Source organism: Pinus tabuliformis, chromosome 7, assembly GCF_031772625.1.
Source record: "Pinus tabuliformis cultivar Carrire ecotype Pingquan chromosome 7, CPIR1, whole genome shotgun sequence".
Lineage (NCBI taxonomy): Eukaryota > Viridiplantae > Streptophyta > Pinopsida > Pinales > Pinaceae > Pinus > Pinus tabuliformis.
Window position 1 is genome coordinate 1,159,640,563 of NC_142293.1, and position 19,090 is coordinate 1,159,659,652.

The window sequence follows — 19,090 nt, forward strand, 5'->3', positions numbered from 1 at the left end:
TTATCACGCCATTTATCCCTTTGTTGTTGGACTAAATTGGTTCTTTGAACTGCATCTTGCCTGATTTCACCAAGCTCATTGAGTTTCTCCAATATATGATTCTGCGCTTCTAATAAATCCAGTCCCAATGGGACTGCCATCTTGAAGGTTCTGATTTGAAACTATATAGGGAACATGACTTGTTTTCCATAAACAAGCTCATAGGGAGTATGTCTTTTTGTGTTCCTCCATGTAGTTTTGTAGGCCCACAAGGCTTCAGGAAGCCTTTCTGCCCAATCTCTTTTGTGTAGATGTACAGTCTTAGTGAGAATTCCTTCAATCACCTTATTGGTAGATTCAACTTGACCGTTTGCTTGTGGATGGTAAGGAGTAGAATTTCTATTTTTTATCTTGTATTCTTCCACAAGCCTCTCCACCATTTTAGATGTAAATTGAGATCCTTAATCTGTCACTATTTATCTTGGAACACCAAAACGAGTGAATATGTCCTCAAAATGAAAATTAACTACAGATTTTTCATTAGAAAAAGGTAATGCTTTAGCCTCTACCCATATGGTGGCATAACTGGTGCATACCAAAATATACTTCTTTTGTTTAAATGGAGGATTAGTTGGTCCAACAAAATCCAAGGGCCTTTTTTTAAAAGGTTCGATGAGTACTTGAGTTTGTAGTGGCATTTCTTCTGAAGGAGCAGGTTTCCCTACCCTTTGGTAGTTGTCACACCTTTTTACATATTCTTTAGCATCTCTGAAGATGGAGAGCCAATAATATCCTAAATGAAGGATTTATAGTTTGCCCTCTTCTCAGCAAAGTGTCCACCACAAGGTTCATCATGACATCTTCTTGAACACATCTTCTGATCATGAGATTTGGACCTATTTTATACAATTCATTAGCTATCCATGAGTAACATGCACTTGTTTGAATGATTTTTATTTTCTCCTTAGGAAACAAATGTGAAGGTAATTTTCCTGTGACTAAGTAATTAGCAATATCTACAAACAAAGGGATTTGAGTAGTTACTGCAAAAAGATATTCATCAAGAAATTTATCTTCAACTGGGGTGTCATCTTTGATATTTTGAATTCTAAACAAGAAATCAACAACTGTGTTTTGTTTTCCGAGTCTATCTAAAACAGTGATGTTTAATTCTTGCAAGAGTAATAACCATTTTGTAACTCTGCCATTAGTAATAGGTTTTTTCATTAAGTAACCAATTGCAGAGTGATCTATATGAACAAAGGCTTCACAGCCTATTATGTAATGTCTAAACTTGTTGATAGCATGAACAACGGCTAAGAATTCTCTGTCAGTTATAGTGTAATTTAACTTAGTGGGAGTCAAATTCTTGCATGTGTAATAGATGGCATAAGGGATCAGTTTTGTCCTAATACAACTCCCAGAGTTGTATCTAAAGCATCTGTTGAAATATGAAAAGGTAGCTTCCAATTTGGACCTCTTAAGATGGGTGCCTCAGAAATTTTTTCTTTCAAAGTCTCAAATGCCAACTGGCAATCAGGATTCCAATGGAATTCACAATCTTTGGTGAGCAATTTGAAGAGAGGGGATGCTAGTTCAGTGAAATTTTCTATAAGCCTTCTATAGTATCTTGGGAACCCTAGAAGACTTCTAACATCATTTTGACAACTTGGAATTGATAACTTAGATATGACTTCGACTTTACATTTATCAACCTTAATTCCATCTCCTGAAATGTGATGTCCTAAAACAATCTCTTTTGTAAACATCATAAAAAAAATTTCATGACTTAGTGAAATGTTTGCTTCCTTACATGTTTTAAGAACTTCTTCCAAATTTTCTAAAAGCTTTTTCAAATATATTCCCATAAACTATAAAGTCATCCATATACACCTCTACACAATCATGTATTAGATCAGAAAACAATTCCTAGTACTGCTCTTTGGAATGTTGCAGGTGCATTGCACAATCCAAAAGGGAATACTTGGTAGGCATAAGTTCCCCATGGACAGGTGAATGTGGTTTTATCTTTATCTTCAGCTACTACCTAAATCTGATTACAACCACTAAAACCATCCAAAAATGAGAAATACTTCTTACCTGCTAATGTATCTAACACTTGATCTATAAAGAGAAAAGGGAAATGATCTTTTAGGGTAGCTTTATTAAATTCTCGATAATCAATACCTACCCTCCATTTACCATTCCTTCTAGGTACAATCACTAGAGGAAAATCCCATTGGGTGTCTGAAATTGGGTAAATGAAGTTTACATTCAACAATTTTTGCAACTCTTCTTTCACAATTTCCCTAAGATTTGGATTCATCCTTCTTTGAGGATTTCTAATAGGTTTACAATTTTCATCAATGTAGATGTGATGTATATAGGTCTTAGGACTAATTCCTTTCATGTCAGTGTATTCCCCTGTATATGCAGAAGAATGTTGTTGTAAAGTTTGATTAGCTTTTCTTGTTGTAATTTTTCCAAGTTATTGTTTATGTTGAATGTTTTCCCTAGAAAGATTTCAACTGTAGAGCTACCAAATTCTTCCATAGAATAAAGAGACATCTGCCTAGATGACAAATATTCAGTGTTCGATTTTTCTTGAAATTGATCGTGTTCATATTCTGGATATGATTCAAAATTTTCCATTGTATTTAAGATTTGACTATCTTCACTAATGGTTGAAATAGTAAAGAGAGGTTTTATGTCATTTTCATCATCAATCCATTCTTTGTCATCTATCTCTGTTATTGTTCTTGCTAGAGGATATAGAATGAATCTCTTAGTTGAATTACCATTAGAGATATACATATCACGAGATCTACAACTAATGAAAGCATCAGTTGTAGCCAGGCAAGGTCTTCCTAATTTCCTCCTAGATTTATCTCTGGGGTTAGGATCATAAAATCAATAGGGTACTCCCAAGAGTCTAAGGACATTGAAATATCTTCTAACACACCATCTGGATTGATTACAGATCTATCTGCCAATTCCAGTAATGTAGGTCTATAAAGAAGATTGGTAAGTTTGAGTTGTTCCATGGTTTGTTTGCTCATGATGTTTATTGCTGCTCCTAAATCAATCAGTATATTCAGAATTTCAACTCCATTGATGTGTGCTTTTACAACTGGACTTCCTGGATCTACATATTTTTGTATGGCAATTTTTCCCATCATTATGTCTGCTATTTTTCCTGCTAGTTGAATTCTTTTTAATTCTTCTGTTTTTCTTCCTGGTTTCTTCATGCTCAACTCTTTTATTGTTTTAGCTAGAATTGGGATCTCCTTCATGGCTTGTAACAAAGGAATTTTGATACAAACATTTTTCAATTCGTGTAGAAAATCATAATTAGGAAACGTAATATGCTTTTCTACCCCTCTATCAACTTGTAACCTTTCTAGAAAAGGAGGTGTGGAAGTGGATACTGGTTGTTGCTCTATGATAGGAGTTGAGTTTATTGGTTCTTTCTGTTTTTCATTTTCAGTATTCTAGTTTTGAGGAGATTTTCCTTCAAAACATTTATTTTGTTGTAGAGAATCTTCCTCAGAATTGTCTTATTCTTGAATAACCATAGATGGCCTTTTCTTTTCCAATATCCTACCAGATCTCAATTGGACATCATTGAGATCTAATGGAGTGATCATATAAGTTAGAAGTTATTGTCCTTCCACCATATAGGTATTCTGAGGATTTTTATTGCTGGGTTTTGGTAATGGTTGGGTAGGTAACTGATTTGGTCTTTCTAGAAATGGCAATGAAAGTTGAGGATCTTGATTTTGAAGTTGGGGTTGTTGATTTTGTTGAGGAATTTGTTGGGGAGGATAGTTTGGATATCATGGAGGATATTGATAGTATGAAGAGAATCTTCCATAAGGATTCTGGATTCCTTGAGCCCAAGATTGAATTTGAAATTGAGATTGAGGCCAAGGTTGCTGCCAAGAACTCCAATTTGGAGGGCGCTGCATATACATTTGGTTATTAAAACCCTAGTTTTGTTGCCCCTACCAAAGCCTTCTAGAGACAAAGCAAAGAGATTCTATTGGATTTGAAATTTTTTCCTCTTGAAAAACAAGCTTAAGACCAAGAATTGAAGGACAACTTTTGGTCTCATGGTTTTCTCAACAAATCACACAATTCTCTATGACTTTTTCATCCAAAGGGCATTCTCTTATAGTGTGCTTCTTTTTGCATTTAGAACAGAAAATAGCTAAAGCATCAATCTTGGTTTTCTACTTGTTTTGTAACTTAAGGGTGTCTATCTGTTCACTAAGGCTACCTAAAATATCTGTTTTAAATTCATCAAGCATGTTTCCAATTTCTACACTACTCATTGATCCAGTTGCAGATTTATTCACTCTAAGAAGAGAAGGATCTCTTGGACCTTTCTGAGTTTTGGACTTTCCTCTTGAGAGATGAACACATAATTCTCAAATGTCACTAAATGGGAGTTGAGAGATATCTCCCTTCCCCATCATGTTAAGGATATCTATCCATTCATCTCTAATGGCTTTTAATAAAATATCTTTTAAAGTATCTTGATCTAAATTTTCCATTTTTGCTCTTTTTAGGTTATAGTTGAATATTTCAATTAAATCCTCCAAATTTTCATCCTCTCTTTGCATCATTTTGAACACTTCATCTTTGTGATTGATAGGCATGCAATAATCCAAATACCTATCCAAAAACACTTTCTTTTTGTCATTCCATGTTCTAATAGACTGAGTGACCAATCCCATGAACCATTTTAAAGCAACTCCTTTCAATGTTGAAGGAAACATTTGAGTTTTTGAGAGTCTTGTAAATAATCGTAAGTTCTGCACAAGACTTCAAATTCAAATAACAACATTTCAGGATCTTCAATTTTTAATCCATGAAAATTTGGGAGGACACAAGGTGAGATATTTTTCATTGTGGCATCTATTTCTTCATCAACTATAGGGAATCAAAAAGAATTATCAACTTACCTATTTCCTCTACCTCTTCCATTATTTCCTTTACCTTCTCCATTATTTCCTCTATCTCTTCCTCTACCTCCTCCAAACAGTGAAAATTATCCATTGTCTCCTCCTTCTACCATTATAGTTTCTTCAGATTTAATATAAGATTCAACCTGCAAGGTTAATTGCTCTTCCTCTGGCTCCTCTATCAATGATGTGTCGAAGAAAGGTTCTACTTCTTCTTCTCCACTAGTTAATCTTAATTCTTAAACTAAAATATGTTCTCCTATAGACGTGATAAAGGCTACTCCTTCTGTTGGAGATCCATGATTTTCTTCCTTTGGGACTGCCTCAGTTGATGAAGTAGGAGATCCTCTTGACTGAATTTCTAACCTTAGAACTTCAGGACATGTATGGATAGGAATATTAGTTTAAGATGGAGGTGTATCTCTTCTTAGTCTTGGTGGAGTAGGTGGTGTTGTAGGAATTGAACTCCTACTCTAGCTATGAATCTACCCCTAGAGTCTCTTTCTCTATGCATATCATTTTTTTGGATGTAAGAGATGAAGTTGCCTAATTACACTTCCCTGACAATGGCGTCAAAATGTTTAGTCAATTTAGTGTCCTAAATTGATTGCATTAATTATCAACTGAGGTTTGTAGATTGATGAAGTGTGATGCACTATATGTGCTTAGTTAACTTTTCTCTTACTTTGTTGTTTTGTATTTTTATGTTTCTTTTGGTGGTTTTTGTTCTTTGATATCTAAGAATATACCATATATGAGAGATTTAAATGGAATCTACTGAATTTTAAAGGAAAGGAAAGGTTCCTAAGTTAGTCTAATCTCCTAAAAATGGACCAAGAACTGTTAACTAGTTAGAACCTAATAAGAAAACAGAGCATCTATCTTATCTTATCATTAGTCCTAATCAATGGATCTAGTTCTTAAAACTAGAAGTGATATTGATGCAGAAGGTAACTCAATAATTGCAATTGGTTAAACATTCAACCATTCAATTTCGGAATATTATGGAATCAATCTCCTTGAAATGAGTTTTTGGAATTTCAAGTGATGCAACTAAGGACCTGAAAGCAAAAAGGAAAAGGTAAAAACATGTAAAACTAAAATTGTACTGGGTAAATTCAATCATTGAATGAATTAGATATTTAACCATTTAAGTTAGAATCATCATCATTTTGAAATGGTTTTGAGAACATCTATTAATAAAACTAATTGACAGTGCTATGCTAAGAAAATGAGTAAAAAAATATTAAGAAACTCTGTATTCATATTACTTCAATCTTCATTCAGTGATTTTTCCACAAAATATCTTAGAAGAACAAGGGTGCACAATTGTGATTTTATCCTTACACTATTGGTTACAAACTGAAATGAAACATCATTCTAAATTAGAGAAAACAAACTTGTGGAAAACAGAGTAATAGAAATTAAACTGAAAACAACAAGTGAAAAGCCTCATTTAGTGCAGGGGCCCTCTACAACTGATGTGGCTGAATGCTAGCTAGTTAAAGATGCACTTTAAACCACCATTGACAAAACGAAGTTTGTATTATGAACAAAAACAAAGTCTGAATACAGAGTATCAGCAAAAATCCTGTAATTCCTTCTAGCTTCTAATTACTTCTTGGTTTCATGCAACTGATATTTATAGGAAAATAACATAACTGTTTTAAGAGAAAAACTTGCTATAGGTGGCTAATTCGAATTAACTGTAACATGATCGTTTATGAGAAAAACTTGCTACAAGTGGCTTAACTCGAATTGTAATAGGATTAATAGAGTTTAGGCTTCTGTGATCCATATTAGGTTAGATAAAGATTTCGGCGTAAATCACATGAAAAGTCATTTGTCGACGCGTTTCGAACCAACCAGTGTGGTTCATCGTCAGGACAAGATGAACCACACTGGTTGGTTCGAAACGCGTCGACAAATGACTTTTCATGTGATTTACGCCGAAATCTTTATCTAATGTAATAGGATTGTTTAACTTCTGATCAGCTACAGGTCGCTTAATCCGAATTAACTCTTCAATAGAACTGTTTGACTCTTGATTAGCTACGAAAGAGAAAATCAAGAGTCATACTGCTTCTAGATAACATATTTGACTCCATCTTTGATCATGACTTTAGGCATGCTTTTCTGTTGATTTGGATTGAGTGAATAGGATAGAATCCATGTGGAGATGATTCTGGAAATGCCCATGTGGCCCAGTTCTTCATTTGACACCTGTAACCTATCAAACCATGAGAGTAGCTATGGAACCCATAGTTTGCTACAGAATAGGCTGCGTTCTATAGCTAATTTGAAAAAATCTATTAAAATAGCAAGAACATGAAAATATAATATGGTGATCATTTTAATGCTTCCTTAAGACAAAACCTAACATTTATCATTGATTGGATCTGTAATCTTATGATAAAATGGGAGAAAATAAGGTGATAACAAATGTCAAGGGGAAGGTAATTATGAGGTTCAACAATATACATGCATGCTAAAGGAGATGGAACATGCTGCCACAAAAATTGAAGATCAATGAATATCACTCCCCTCAAAGTTTGAGATAGGCACTCAACACGACTCCTATGTATAAGCAATCAACGCAAAGTTTTAAGTTAAATTGGATAGGCCTAAAACTCAGTACACCACTACTCCTAGGGATGCTAGAAGGGAAGAAAGAAGAAGAGGAAAAGAGGCAATGGGAAGAAGTAGAAAGGAAATTGGGCTTCTATAAACAAGAAGAAGAGACCATAGCAGAAGCATGGGATGTCGGAGAGGCTACGAGAGCCATGAAGGATATGGACATTGACTAAGTTGCTCAGAGGATGAGCAACACTTTCAGTAAGGGGTTGATGATAAGCCTCATCATTGGGTAATTATATGGGCCTTAATTGGCCTTAATTCACCTCCTAGCTTAGTGAAACCAACTATTCTCACAACTTATTGCATGCTTTTGATTATATTTTGTTTATGGGATGAGTTAGAGTTGGATATTTTTCTTTATGGTCTAATGTGCATGTAATGCAGGAATAAAGGATAAAAGAAAGGAATTGTGTCAAAGACCTTGGTAAAAACTCAAATGGGACAAGGGAGAGGAATTATAGGGGGTAAATCCTCCTCATTTACTACCCCTCCATTCGAATATTCATCCATCAGCTTGAAGTGCAAATAGCCAAACCATGAGGACTAGAAGGAAGCCAAGCAAGTGAAAGTGACAGAAACTAGTTTATCTTGAGTTGGGAGATGAGCCTCCTAAATTTGAAGGAAGTCATTGGAGACTTCAGATGTATAAGTAGAGAGTCTTAGGACCTTAGTAGGATTTGGATTTTTATTGTAAAACTCTACTTTTTTTCTGAGTTGCAATACTTGTGATAGTTTTTTATGTAATCCATGGTTTTCATAATGAGGATGAGTTTCATTTTGAGCCAGCATTGAGTTAACTCACTGGGTTGAAGCTCTTGGGTTAGGGCCCAACCCGAGCAGCCAAATATCCTCTTTATTGTACATGTATGCTAGCATAGATTCCTAGTTTTCTGTTCATTCGCTTAAGTAGTTGCATTTCCATTACAATAGTATAGCATAGATTCCTAGTTTTCTGTTCATTTGATTAAGTAGATGCATTTCCATTACAACAGTAAAGAGTAGATGATTCATAGTTTAGTTGTTCATTTTCTTAAGTAGTGGCATTCCCATTACAGTAGTGTAGATTAGATCGATTGTGCTTTAGTTTACTTCCATTTGTGCCTTCTTTCAATTAGAAAGTTAGATAGGAGAAAAATTTCACCAAGAGGTTGTTCGCAGGTGTCTGAGCCTCACCTCCTCCCTATGGGACCATGACTTGAGGAAGAGACCCTTTAGCAACCCCAAAAACATAGGTTTCTAGTTCTCGCATGAGCTTTGGAGTTTGTTGTTTGATGCAATTACTTGTTTCATTTCACTGTCGTCTTTTTCCATCACTCTCGATCGACCCTCACGCTCACCGGTTTCTGTTGTTTTCATTGAAATCTCCTTCAGCACTTTCTTCATGCATAATTTCCTTACCATCTGATCCACAAAAAACCTGACCAATCACTGTCTGATTCATTAGTTTATCCAATGGCCATCATGTGTGAAGACTTCCACCTACTTTATGTGCTCCAATCTCCATTGTTGATCTGTTTCTTAATCCAACGACTATCGTGTCACCTCAATACTTTATGCACTCTAATATCCACTGTCGGTCTATCTAGCCTGATCCGACAGTTATCCCACAATCTTGCACAGATTCTTGCACGACCGTTATCCGCCTGAGAGCATGCAAGAAAAGTATTTTTCTCGTGCTACGTGTCACTCACTTAGGCTAATCATGTGAAGTTTAGAAATATTGCTTACAGCTTTGACGGCGCACGAAAAATTGCTTACCCCCTACAAAACCAACTCCATTATTCTACACATTTTTATCTCTACCACTCGTCTTCCGATTAATCTTGTCTGTCCATCTATTAACTTAAGTCTCCACGATAAGATCTCTGCCATTCATCCTGTTCAGTAACCCTATTCGTTCATCTATTCATTAAACTGCCCATGATAAGATCATTGTCATTCATCCTACTCGGTAACCTTGTTCATTCATCTATTCACTAAACTACCCACGATAAGATCTTTGTCGTTCATCCTATTCATTAACCCTTTTGGTTCATCTATTCACTAAACCGTCCGTGATAAGATCTCTGCTGCTCATCCTCTTCATTAATCTTGTTCGTCCATCTATCTACGTAATCTCCTGCGATAGATCTTCACCGCTCATCCTTCATTATGTCCTCTTTTCACTAATTTCATCCCTCGACTGCTCCTCTGCTTGACTCCTTCAGGAAATTTGTTCTGCATATTAGTTAAACGCTACCACCAGATTAGTTTAGTTTCCTTGCTTATACATTCTTAGGGTTGATGCTCTTTACTTCTGCAACGTAGATAATAGCATCATATTAGTGTTGATTTAGCAATTCTGCTTAGGATAGTTGTTTAACTGGTTAATTAGGTTATGGTGTGAGTTAGAATTGCATGTTGTTTTCTTCATTACTGCAATAGAGTAGCTCTCTCTTAGAATAGATTTTCTTTTCTTCCATCAAAGAATACGGCTTCTTCTGACCCTATAGAAGTCTAGCTTATAACCCTTAGGGTCTCTTGCCAGATGAATAGAGACAATATGTAGGACCTTAACTTTTCCTTATGCATATAGCATTGTCAACTCCAAGTTTGTATGAACTCTGGGTTGATAAGTAAAGTTGGTAGCCCTGGGGGTTTCAACATTCTTGTTGCAATACCTAGGCTCATCATAGGTTAGTTGAGGTGACTTGGGCCTACAATACCACCTAGAAGACCACGACTGGATTCAATCCCTATGAGTTAGTCTTTGGGAGAAGGGTTCTATTGTCCATTGAATTTGAGTACAATACATTGGTAATGGCTGCACAACTAGATCTAGATCTCACCAGTGCAAAACAACAGAGATTTCTCTAGCTGAATGGGTTATATGAGTTTAGAATGTAGCCCTCTTGCACATAGAGGTGACTAAAGTTCAAAGGAAGCTATGGCATGACAAGAACATAAAGGGAAAATAATTTTAAGAAGGTGATTGGGCTTTGTTGTATGATTCCAGATACAAATATTTTAAAGGAAAGTTAAGGACTAGATGGTTAGGGCCTTATGTCATAGAACCCTTGCATGATAGTGGAGCAAGTCTCGGCTTTTATCCCATCAAGTCACTCAAAAAGAGAAAGAAGAAAAAAGAAAAAAAAAAGAAAAAAAATAAGGAGAATTGGGTGAAAACCTCCATGAGGCACCTGAGTCCCATTGTTGGGTGGAAAACCTCTTGAGGTGGCCTAATGGTGTCAAAAAACAAGAGATAAAAAATATCTCTAGGTGGAAACCTCTTTTGAGGCACCTAGGGCAAGCAGCTAGGATGAAAACCTCTTAGAGACAGACTTTAAAAATAAAAGAAAAAGAGAGAAAAGAAAACTTTCAAAATGTTGTTTGTAGGTCCGTAGGACGAGGATCAAAGCAATAAGAAAGGATCAAAAGGACCTATATAGTTCATGTTTCCATTCCTCCATTCCATATCCTTCATCATTCCATCATTCCCTCCATCTTTTAACTCATCTAGCTCAGTTTGCAAGGGTTCTATGTTTTCTATAGGATTCCTTGTAAGCCTACAAGATTCACTCAAAACCTATAGGATGATCCTGTATGAATTACAGTGGCTTGGGAATCCCAAGGAAAGTAACCCTAGAGCAAGGGGATAAGTTTCTTATGTAAAAAAAAATAAGTTTCTACTTCACCATCTCATCAGCATGTCCCTCTCCACCATTATCACCCCTGCATTCATCCAATAAAGTCAGTTTCAAAAAACTTATTATAATTGTTAGAAAAAAAAAAGGGATAAAGCCACAGAATAAGGAGACAACACCTAGAAGATATATCTCTCATTCACCAATCCCTAGACCCCTTCTCTACCCATGCCAACCATCCTCATGCTCTAGAAGTGAAGGATTGATTAAAATTTTTGAGGGATAGGCAGCTACAAGACGTCCTGTAGGAAATCCGGTAGTAGCCTATCCCACAAAACAAAAAATTGCAGGTTGCAGTCAACTTCACCATGGAGATCTAGAGGTGAAAGAAGATCCTCTAGAGCTCAGTAGTAGTAGCATTATCATCAGCATCACCATCCAATACCTGCACATCAATGAAAAACATTAAAGAGGACAATAAAAAAAAGAAGAAGAGAAAAACGCATGCAACAAATACACAGCAAGGACTCACTCTCCAACAAGGCATCATGAAGGCATCTCACCACAGGTATGTCTCTCACTTCAACTCTCTTGTTATCATAATATGATCAAACATGTAGATTTGTGAAAGAGGTGGCTTTATAAGAAAAAGGTGGCCAGTTAACTTGGCCACCTTTGGTCATTAAACAAGGAGAATACAGTTAGTTCATTACACACATGGCAGTAGTCAAGTTAGTACAAAGGAGAGATGAGGTCGAAAGTGGTTAAGTTACGGATGGCCGAAGTGGGAGCTGATTACAAGGTAAGGAGAATGATGATGTGGTAGTGGGACCAATGGTCCAAAAATGGATACTCGTACCTCGGTTGCCAACACACCATCCCACTCAAATCACCCATATGAGGAAATAAAATGTTGATTCCCATGCATAGAGGCATTCAAAATCTCAAGGCTACATCAAATCAAATTTGCTCTCGGCCCCTGAAGTAGACTATAGGAAAGATAGTGAGCGATTATTTCCAGTGCAAGAGCACATACAAAATCCTACAAAATAACCTACAGGATCCTACAGGATACATAACATTCACCTACAGGATTGGCAGTGAGAATTTTTAAAGAGAAAAACCAAAGGATAGCTTCATTAGGTAGTGACAAGGAGGTAGGAGCTATACCTTCCCACCTTTTCCAAGTAAAAAAATATATATAAAAGCCTTCTATTTTGTTGAAAATATTGCAGTCTAGGGGAATTATACACAAAATTTTCATTTAAAATTCCTCATCCACTAGAATTTGGTATCATGCATATACAACCCTCCACATCCATCAAAGAAAAATGACAGGGGGATTTAAGAAGAGGGAACCCACAAATACAGTGAGAATTCATCAACACCCTCCTGTACTAGAGATATTCACAAGGCACAATTGGATGGGTTTCTTTGAAAAATTGAGGGGATATGATGATGAAGTGGCTAGAGACTTTTCTCACTCCCTCATACCACTGCCTAGGACCCATGCCACTATTGTGGTGAAAGGCCTCTCTATAGAACTCACCCCTAAAAATCATAGGCAGAATCACCACACTTCCTTTAGGTTTTCCTTGGAGAAAGGAAGATAAAGGTAACAACCAAATTTCAAAGAAGAAATTCTTTTTGGAAGGAGAGCAGGAAATGGAAGACAAAAATGGGGTCAGAAAAGCAAGTATGTCATATCATTCGAATGAAATTAGCTACCACCACATTAAGTATATATCATGTTAAGGTAGGTATAGTGTGGTATGTGGGTACCATGTTAGGTTTCTCCAAGAGCTGAGGTTTGGAGCAGACACACCTCCTCAGAACAGACTAAACATACTCTAATTTCTTCTTCAATCAGTGATAGATATGAGCATTAAGGTGTAGGGAGGAAACCATCAATAGCTATCCCATCATGGGTTAATTATACTTATCATAGAAGATGACCTCCAAAACCTAAGACTCCCCATCACATGGGCAACTTTCAGAGACATGTAGACAAAGGAAGAAATAAAATCCCTTGAATATGACAAAAGCCCTAGTGCCAGTGAAAGGGATGAAGGAGAAACAGATAAGGATGAAGAGGAAACAGAGGAGGAAGAAGAGGAAGAAAAGGAGAAGGAAAGTGGTGAAGAGACAGAAGAAGATGCAAAGGAGGAAATTGATGAACAGATTGAGTAACTAGCGAGAGAAGAAGAGAAGAAAGACAAGAATGAGAAGGCGAATTATGGAAAAGAGGAGACAAAAGACAAATAAGAACATAGGTCTACAATGAAAGGAAAATAACTAGAGGAATCACCAAGGGTATCTGCAGAACCCACTGAGAAAGAGGCAGTAGTTGCGCTCACTTCCCTAAGTACCCCTATCAAGAAAAAAGGGAAGATACAAAGTAAACTCCATTGTACTTTAGGACAAGAAAACTTACAAGGATCAGGCAAGGAAAACCTCAAACACCCACCAATGTTCCTATTGTCAATGAAGACTCACCGAAATAGATGGAGAAGATAGCTCCTCTTGTGAAAAATCAAGGAGAAGGATCATCAGGACAAGCCTCTCCCAAGTCTCCTATCACTTATGTTAGGAGGCATGTCACCAGATCTGCCTCATCCAAAGGAAAAGGTCTCCTACAAGAGACACATAAGGACCTATAGGAAGCAGAGTCCATCCTACAAGAAACTCTGCTAAACCTACAAGAAACTCATAAATTGGACAAAGAATGGATCATGCAGCAATAAACAAAGGAGGATTCAGGATTGAGGGAACCTAGTCCTCAACCCAACACTGACTCTTACTATAGTTTCATTGAAGGGGGTAGGGTCATTCCACATAAATTTTCCATCCCCTTATTTTTTGAGCTTCAGAAAGAAAGGGTAAGAACACATAGGTGGATGAAAATTGTCAAATCTAAAGGAGTGGAGGACATAGGTCACATGGAGGAGAAAGTAAAGGAGATGGGAAGAGAACTAAGCAGCCTAAGGGACAGATAGGGAATGAAAAAACCTCAATTGGAGGTAGAGAATGCATGGTTAAGGGGATAGCTACAAGAAAAAGAGAGTTAATTGGCATCCATGGCCAGTTTATCCTTAGAGGAAATCCAGTGCCAAATGCCAGCAAATTCCTATGCATTGTATCTTAAGGAACAATGGCTACAGTTCCAAATAAAACTTTAGCATAGAGAGGAAATGTGCCCTTCCAAGACTATAGACAATTCATTGATCTCTGTGATCAAACAAGATTGGAGGATAGAGCTAAAATTTCTGAGTTTTACCTCCAGCACTTGGCCTTGACTGATTTGAACACGTGGGATCCAAATTCAAAACTAGGGGACTTATAGTTGATGGCTTTACCATCATGGATGAATCATGAGGAAGCAAGGGCTGCAGAAATGAAGAAAGTAATGGAAAGAGAAGAAACATAACCCCTCATGATAATATTTGAGCAATCAAATCCAATGGTTGTCATGAAAACCCATAACTTGATTGAAAATGACCCTCAACTTGCACCTAGGTACTTTTCCACCCAAGAGAAAGCAATCACACAATTTGAGGACATGTTCAAGCTGTTAAGGGATGATAGCATGCAAGCTTGCCAAAGGAGATGGAACACTTTGCCCTACACCTTGAAAATCAGATAGTACCATTCTCCTCATAGAATGAGAGAGGCATTGAACGTAACACCCATGTACAAGCAAGCTCTCCAAAGACTCAAAGTTCATTAGATTGGCTTGAGACTTAGTCCATCACTGCTCTTAGGAATGTTGGAAGGAAGGAAGGAAGAGGAAGAAAGAAGGCAGTGGGAGGAGATACAGAGGAAGACATGATTCTATGCACAAGAAGATGAAACTACAGCAGAAGGATGGGATGTCAGGGAGGCCACTAGAGCAATGAAGGACATGGATATAGATTGAGCTGCTCAGAGGATGAGCAACACTTTCAGTAGGGGGGTAATGATGAGCCTCATCAATTGGTAACTATATGGACCTTAATACACCTCCTAGCTTAATCAAATCAACTCTTCTCATAATTTCTTACATGTTTTGATTATATTTTTCTTAATGAGATGAGTCAAAGTGAGATATTATGCCTAGTGGACTAATGTGCATTAGTTGTAGGTTTTTGAGAGAAATTCATGGAAATTTTGGCTAATTAAGGGCTGAAACTCGAATGAGACAAGGAGGATAGATTGTGGGGGATATATCCTCCTCATTTACTCCTCACTCATTCGAATATTCCTCCATCAAATCACACTAGCTCAGAGTTGCAAGTTGGCCAAGTCATGAAGATCAAAAGGCAACCAAGCTAGTGACAGTTAAGGAGCCAGTTCATCCCTAGTTTGGTAGATGAGCCTCACTAGATTTAAGGAAGTCCTTGAAAACATCACTTGTATAAATAATGAGGCCTATAGCCTCATTAGTATTTGAATTTTTGTTGTAAAAACACTAGTCATTTTCGAGTTCAAGACTTGTAGAAGACATTGTTATGTAATTTTCTGTTTTGATAATGAGAATGAACATTTCCTTGATCTAGAACTAAGTTGACTTAGAGGGATGAAGCTCTTGAGTTAGGGCCCAACCCTAGCAACAAAGGCTCCTGTTCTTGTATTTGTATGTTCAGTTGATTTCATAGATTAATGGTTGAATTGTGTTGAGCATTATTTCATTACAAGTAGTTGTGGATTTGTTTGGTTTGCTTTCATTTGTGCATTTCTTCAGCATTAGATTAAGAATAGAAAGGAATATAAAAAAGAGGTTGGTAGGTGGATTTGGCCTCACTCCTCCCTTCAGGGACCATGGTTTGAGGAAAGAACTCCTATGCAACCCCAAAAAGATAGAATTCTGATTTCTCATGGGATTTAGGGTTTCCTGTCACATAGGTCAGCATTTTACTAGTTTTGAAGAATATGATTTAGTTATCATTTCTGCTATCTTCAGTTCTACATTAGATTTCATCAAGGTTTCATATTACCTTGCAAGTTTTCCCATGCATGAAATAGGTAGCTAGCTCATGAAATTCTATTCTCCTTAGTTAATTGAAATCCTTCTTGTTTACATTATTTATGGATAAATGTCAATGATTGATGCAATGTAGGAGTTTCAATAGTATAGAGAGATTTCATGATCAGCAACCCCATCCTAACCTCATCCATCCATGGTTATCACTTTCCTTCACTATCTCCCTCACTAAATTCATCATTCCACAAAAATACTTCTGCAAGCTTGTTGAGAAAATCCAACCATCTCACAACTATGTTTTTGAGTTCTTAAGGAGTCCTAGGCACCCCCTTGCTTCATTTCACCCACTATTCACCTCCCATAACCCATACATCACCTTCCAGATCCCTCCTCTTACTCTTGGCTGTATCCTGTAGGAATACAGGGGATCTTGTAAGAGCATTAGGACATCCTGTAGGTTGACCTGTAGTGGCCTATTTTGAGGCTAAATTGTGGAGAAATCCCCTAGGAAGCTAGAAAAGGACCCCTACTTACCTCCCAAGCCATCTAATCATCAACCATCATCCCTAATCCACCTGTTGCATCACCAAAAGAAGGTAGCTTTCACACTTTGACATCAAAATGACAAAAAGAAAAAAGAGCTATTTTGTTAATTTTCATGCACAGCAGTAGAATCTTTGATGTTTCAAATTGCATTCCTAGGATAGTAGGATTGCACATATGAAAATTTAACATTCCCTTGAAGAAAATCATCTTAGAAGTTAGATTAGATGAATGTTGTGTTTAATCATTTGATTTCAATATTTTTCATTACTACAGTAGACAAGATTTCTTTTAGTGTAGATTTCCCTTTTTCCTCATTGGTAATCAAGATTCTTCTAAATCAATAGAATTTTGGTTTGAAAACACTTAGTGGTCTATCACCAACTTAGCAGTGATAAAGAGAAGACCCATCACATTTACTTGTGTATACAACACTGTCACCTCTAAGTTTGTACGAACCCCGGGTTGATAAAGTAAAGTTGGTAGCCCCAGGAGTTGCAACATTCTTGAAGCAATACTGGTGTTCATCAGTTGCCTCCGTCTCTTTCCTTGCAAAATCTTTTTGATGTTCCTTATCTTCCATTTTTTTTCTTTCAAGCCTTTACTTTGCTCGAGTCCTTGCTGCAACAATCCTTGAATCTCTCTTTTCCTTGGCAAATTCCTTCTTTCTCTGTTTAGATTCCTGAATTTCAATTTTTCTATGCTCAAACTTGAACATTAGGTTCATATATTCTTCAAAGGTGCGTAACTGTGAACTCCACTCTAATTGATGATAATTTGTTGTTGAATGCGTTAATGTGGCCTTCACTCTCTCTATTGTTACCTTTAGGAACCTACCAAGTATTGCTTGGTTCATTATCACATGCTCCTTATGGCTTGACACTTTCCTTTCAACCTCTGGGGAACCTAATTGAACCTCATTGTTTTCCTCCTCTGTCCTCCTTTGGTACTTCATTCTGAATAGACTCTTATTCCAGTGATCTATCATCCACAAAATAATGAACATGTTTAGTACTCAACTATTCCACTCAAGAAGGCATTGACATGCTTTCATCAATGGTGGATGACACATTATGTTTTTTATTATTCATTATGGCCTCTTCCAACCATGGCGGTGGGATTACCTAGGTTGGCATTCTCAATTGGTTGTTTATTCTTGTTACTTTCTCATTTGAAAGAACATTTGCATTGTCATTTTCATGATCAACTGCATCATTTGGAATATAACCCGCAAAATTAGTAGGTGATTCAGTGGATGTGGCAGCGTCCATGTTATTGGCAATTGGTTCATTATTGAATTGTGTCTCACATACATGTTCATCATCATAGAGGCTCCCTTGAGAAAGGTATATCATACCTTCAATAGCAATAACATCTTCCTACCAACCCACATCTTGTTCGGCATCAACCTGGTCATGTAAGTCCTCTACTTCTTGACCTTCCACATCAATTGCCTCACTGCAACTAGTATCATTATTAAGAGCATCAACATTTAGTGGAGAAATTCCAGTCCTCCTAAATCCAACCTTCATATTTGAAGGCGTTAGAGCCCTTTTAAATTCTTTACTTGCAAGCCCAGCTAGCTCAAATCTTTTTACCTCCACTCTTGGATTCTTTGCCATCCATGAAGCTCGCTCTGCCCTAAAATAGTTCTTGAAGGGCCCAAACAATATGACATCAAGGGGTTGCAATCTGTCAATGGTATGAGCTCGTAGTGTTAATAGGTCAATACCCAAATAGTTGACCTCCTCGATTGTCTTCAGAGCCATGTGGCTTCCATGACCATCTAAGATTAGTAGGTGTTTATTTTCAGGTGAGACACCACCTGGCACAGATGCAGTGAAGTGAGAAATCCAATTCAGTAAGAGTTCATTTGTCATCCATGTATGGGGATGTGCAACCATGCATGAACCTGGTTCACAATTATGTATATAGCTTTTAATTTGTGTTTTTCCTTTGAATAAATAAAAACTTGGGATTGAAAAACTAGTTGCATTGACACAACAAAGTATAGTGATCCACTCCCTACTCTTAGGAAAAAAAATTGTCACATTTATAGTCCCTCTCCTAGCAATTGCCCACATGCCACAATTCCTTCCAGCACGTAACCCTATTTCTTCATAGTTCCTGATATGGTTTGGGGCATAAGAGTGTTTCTCATATGCACGGGAGATGGTGTCATAGAACTTAGACACAATTGCAGGGTGTAAATTTAAAGCCCTGTCTTTGTCGAGACCCTCCGTTGCTCATAAGGCAAGGTCTCGATCCTTTTTTTTTAAACCCACTCCACCTCGATTTGCCAGGAAACCCATCTTTGAAGCAGTTTGGTCTCCCCTAACATATTTGAGCTACTGTGCATTTGAGTTGTATCAACTCTAACC

General features: G+C 37.1%; 1 protein-coding gene across 1 annotated transcript; it reads right to left on the reverse strand.

The window, feature by feature from the left end:
- Window positions 1–18,088: 18,088 nt before the first annotated feature.
- LOC149251602 (MFS-type transporter clz9-like) lies at window positions 18,089–18,613 on the reverse strand. Its single transcript, XM_089453937.1, has one exon. It carries the CDS (start codon window positions 18,611–18,613, stop codon window positions 18,089–18,091), a length of 525 nt encoding a protein of 174 aa, XP_089310063.1.
- Window positions 18,614–19,090: the final 477 nt, after the last annotated feature.

What these genes read in the sequence shown, in the direction of transcription:
- LOC149251602 (XM_089453937.1), bottom strand. Translation starts at nt 18,613, where the DNA reads ATGGTTGCACATCCCCATACATGGATGACAAATGAACTCTTACTGAAT.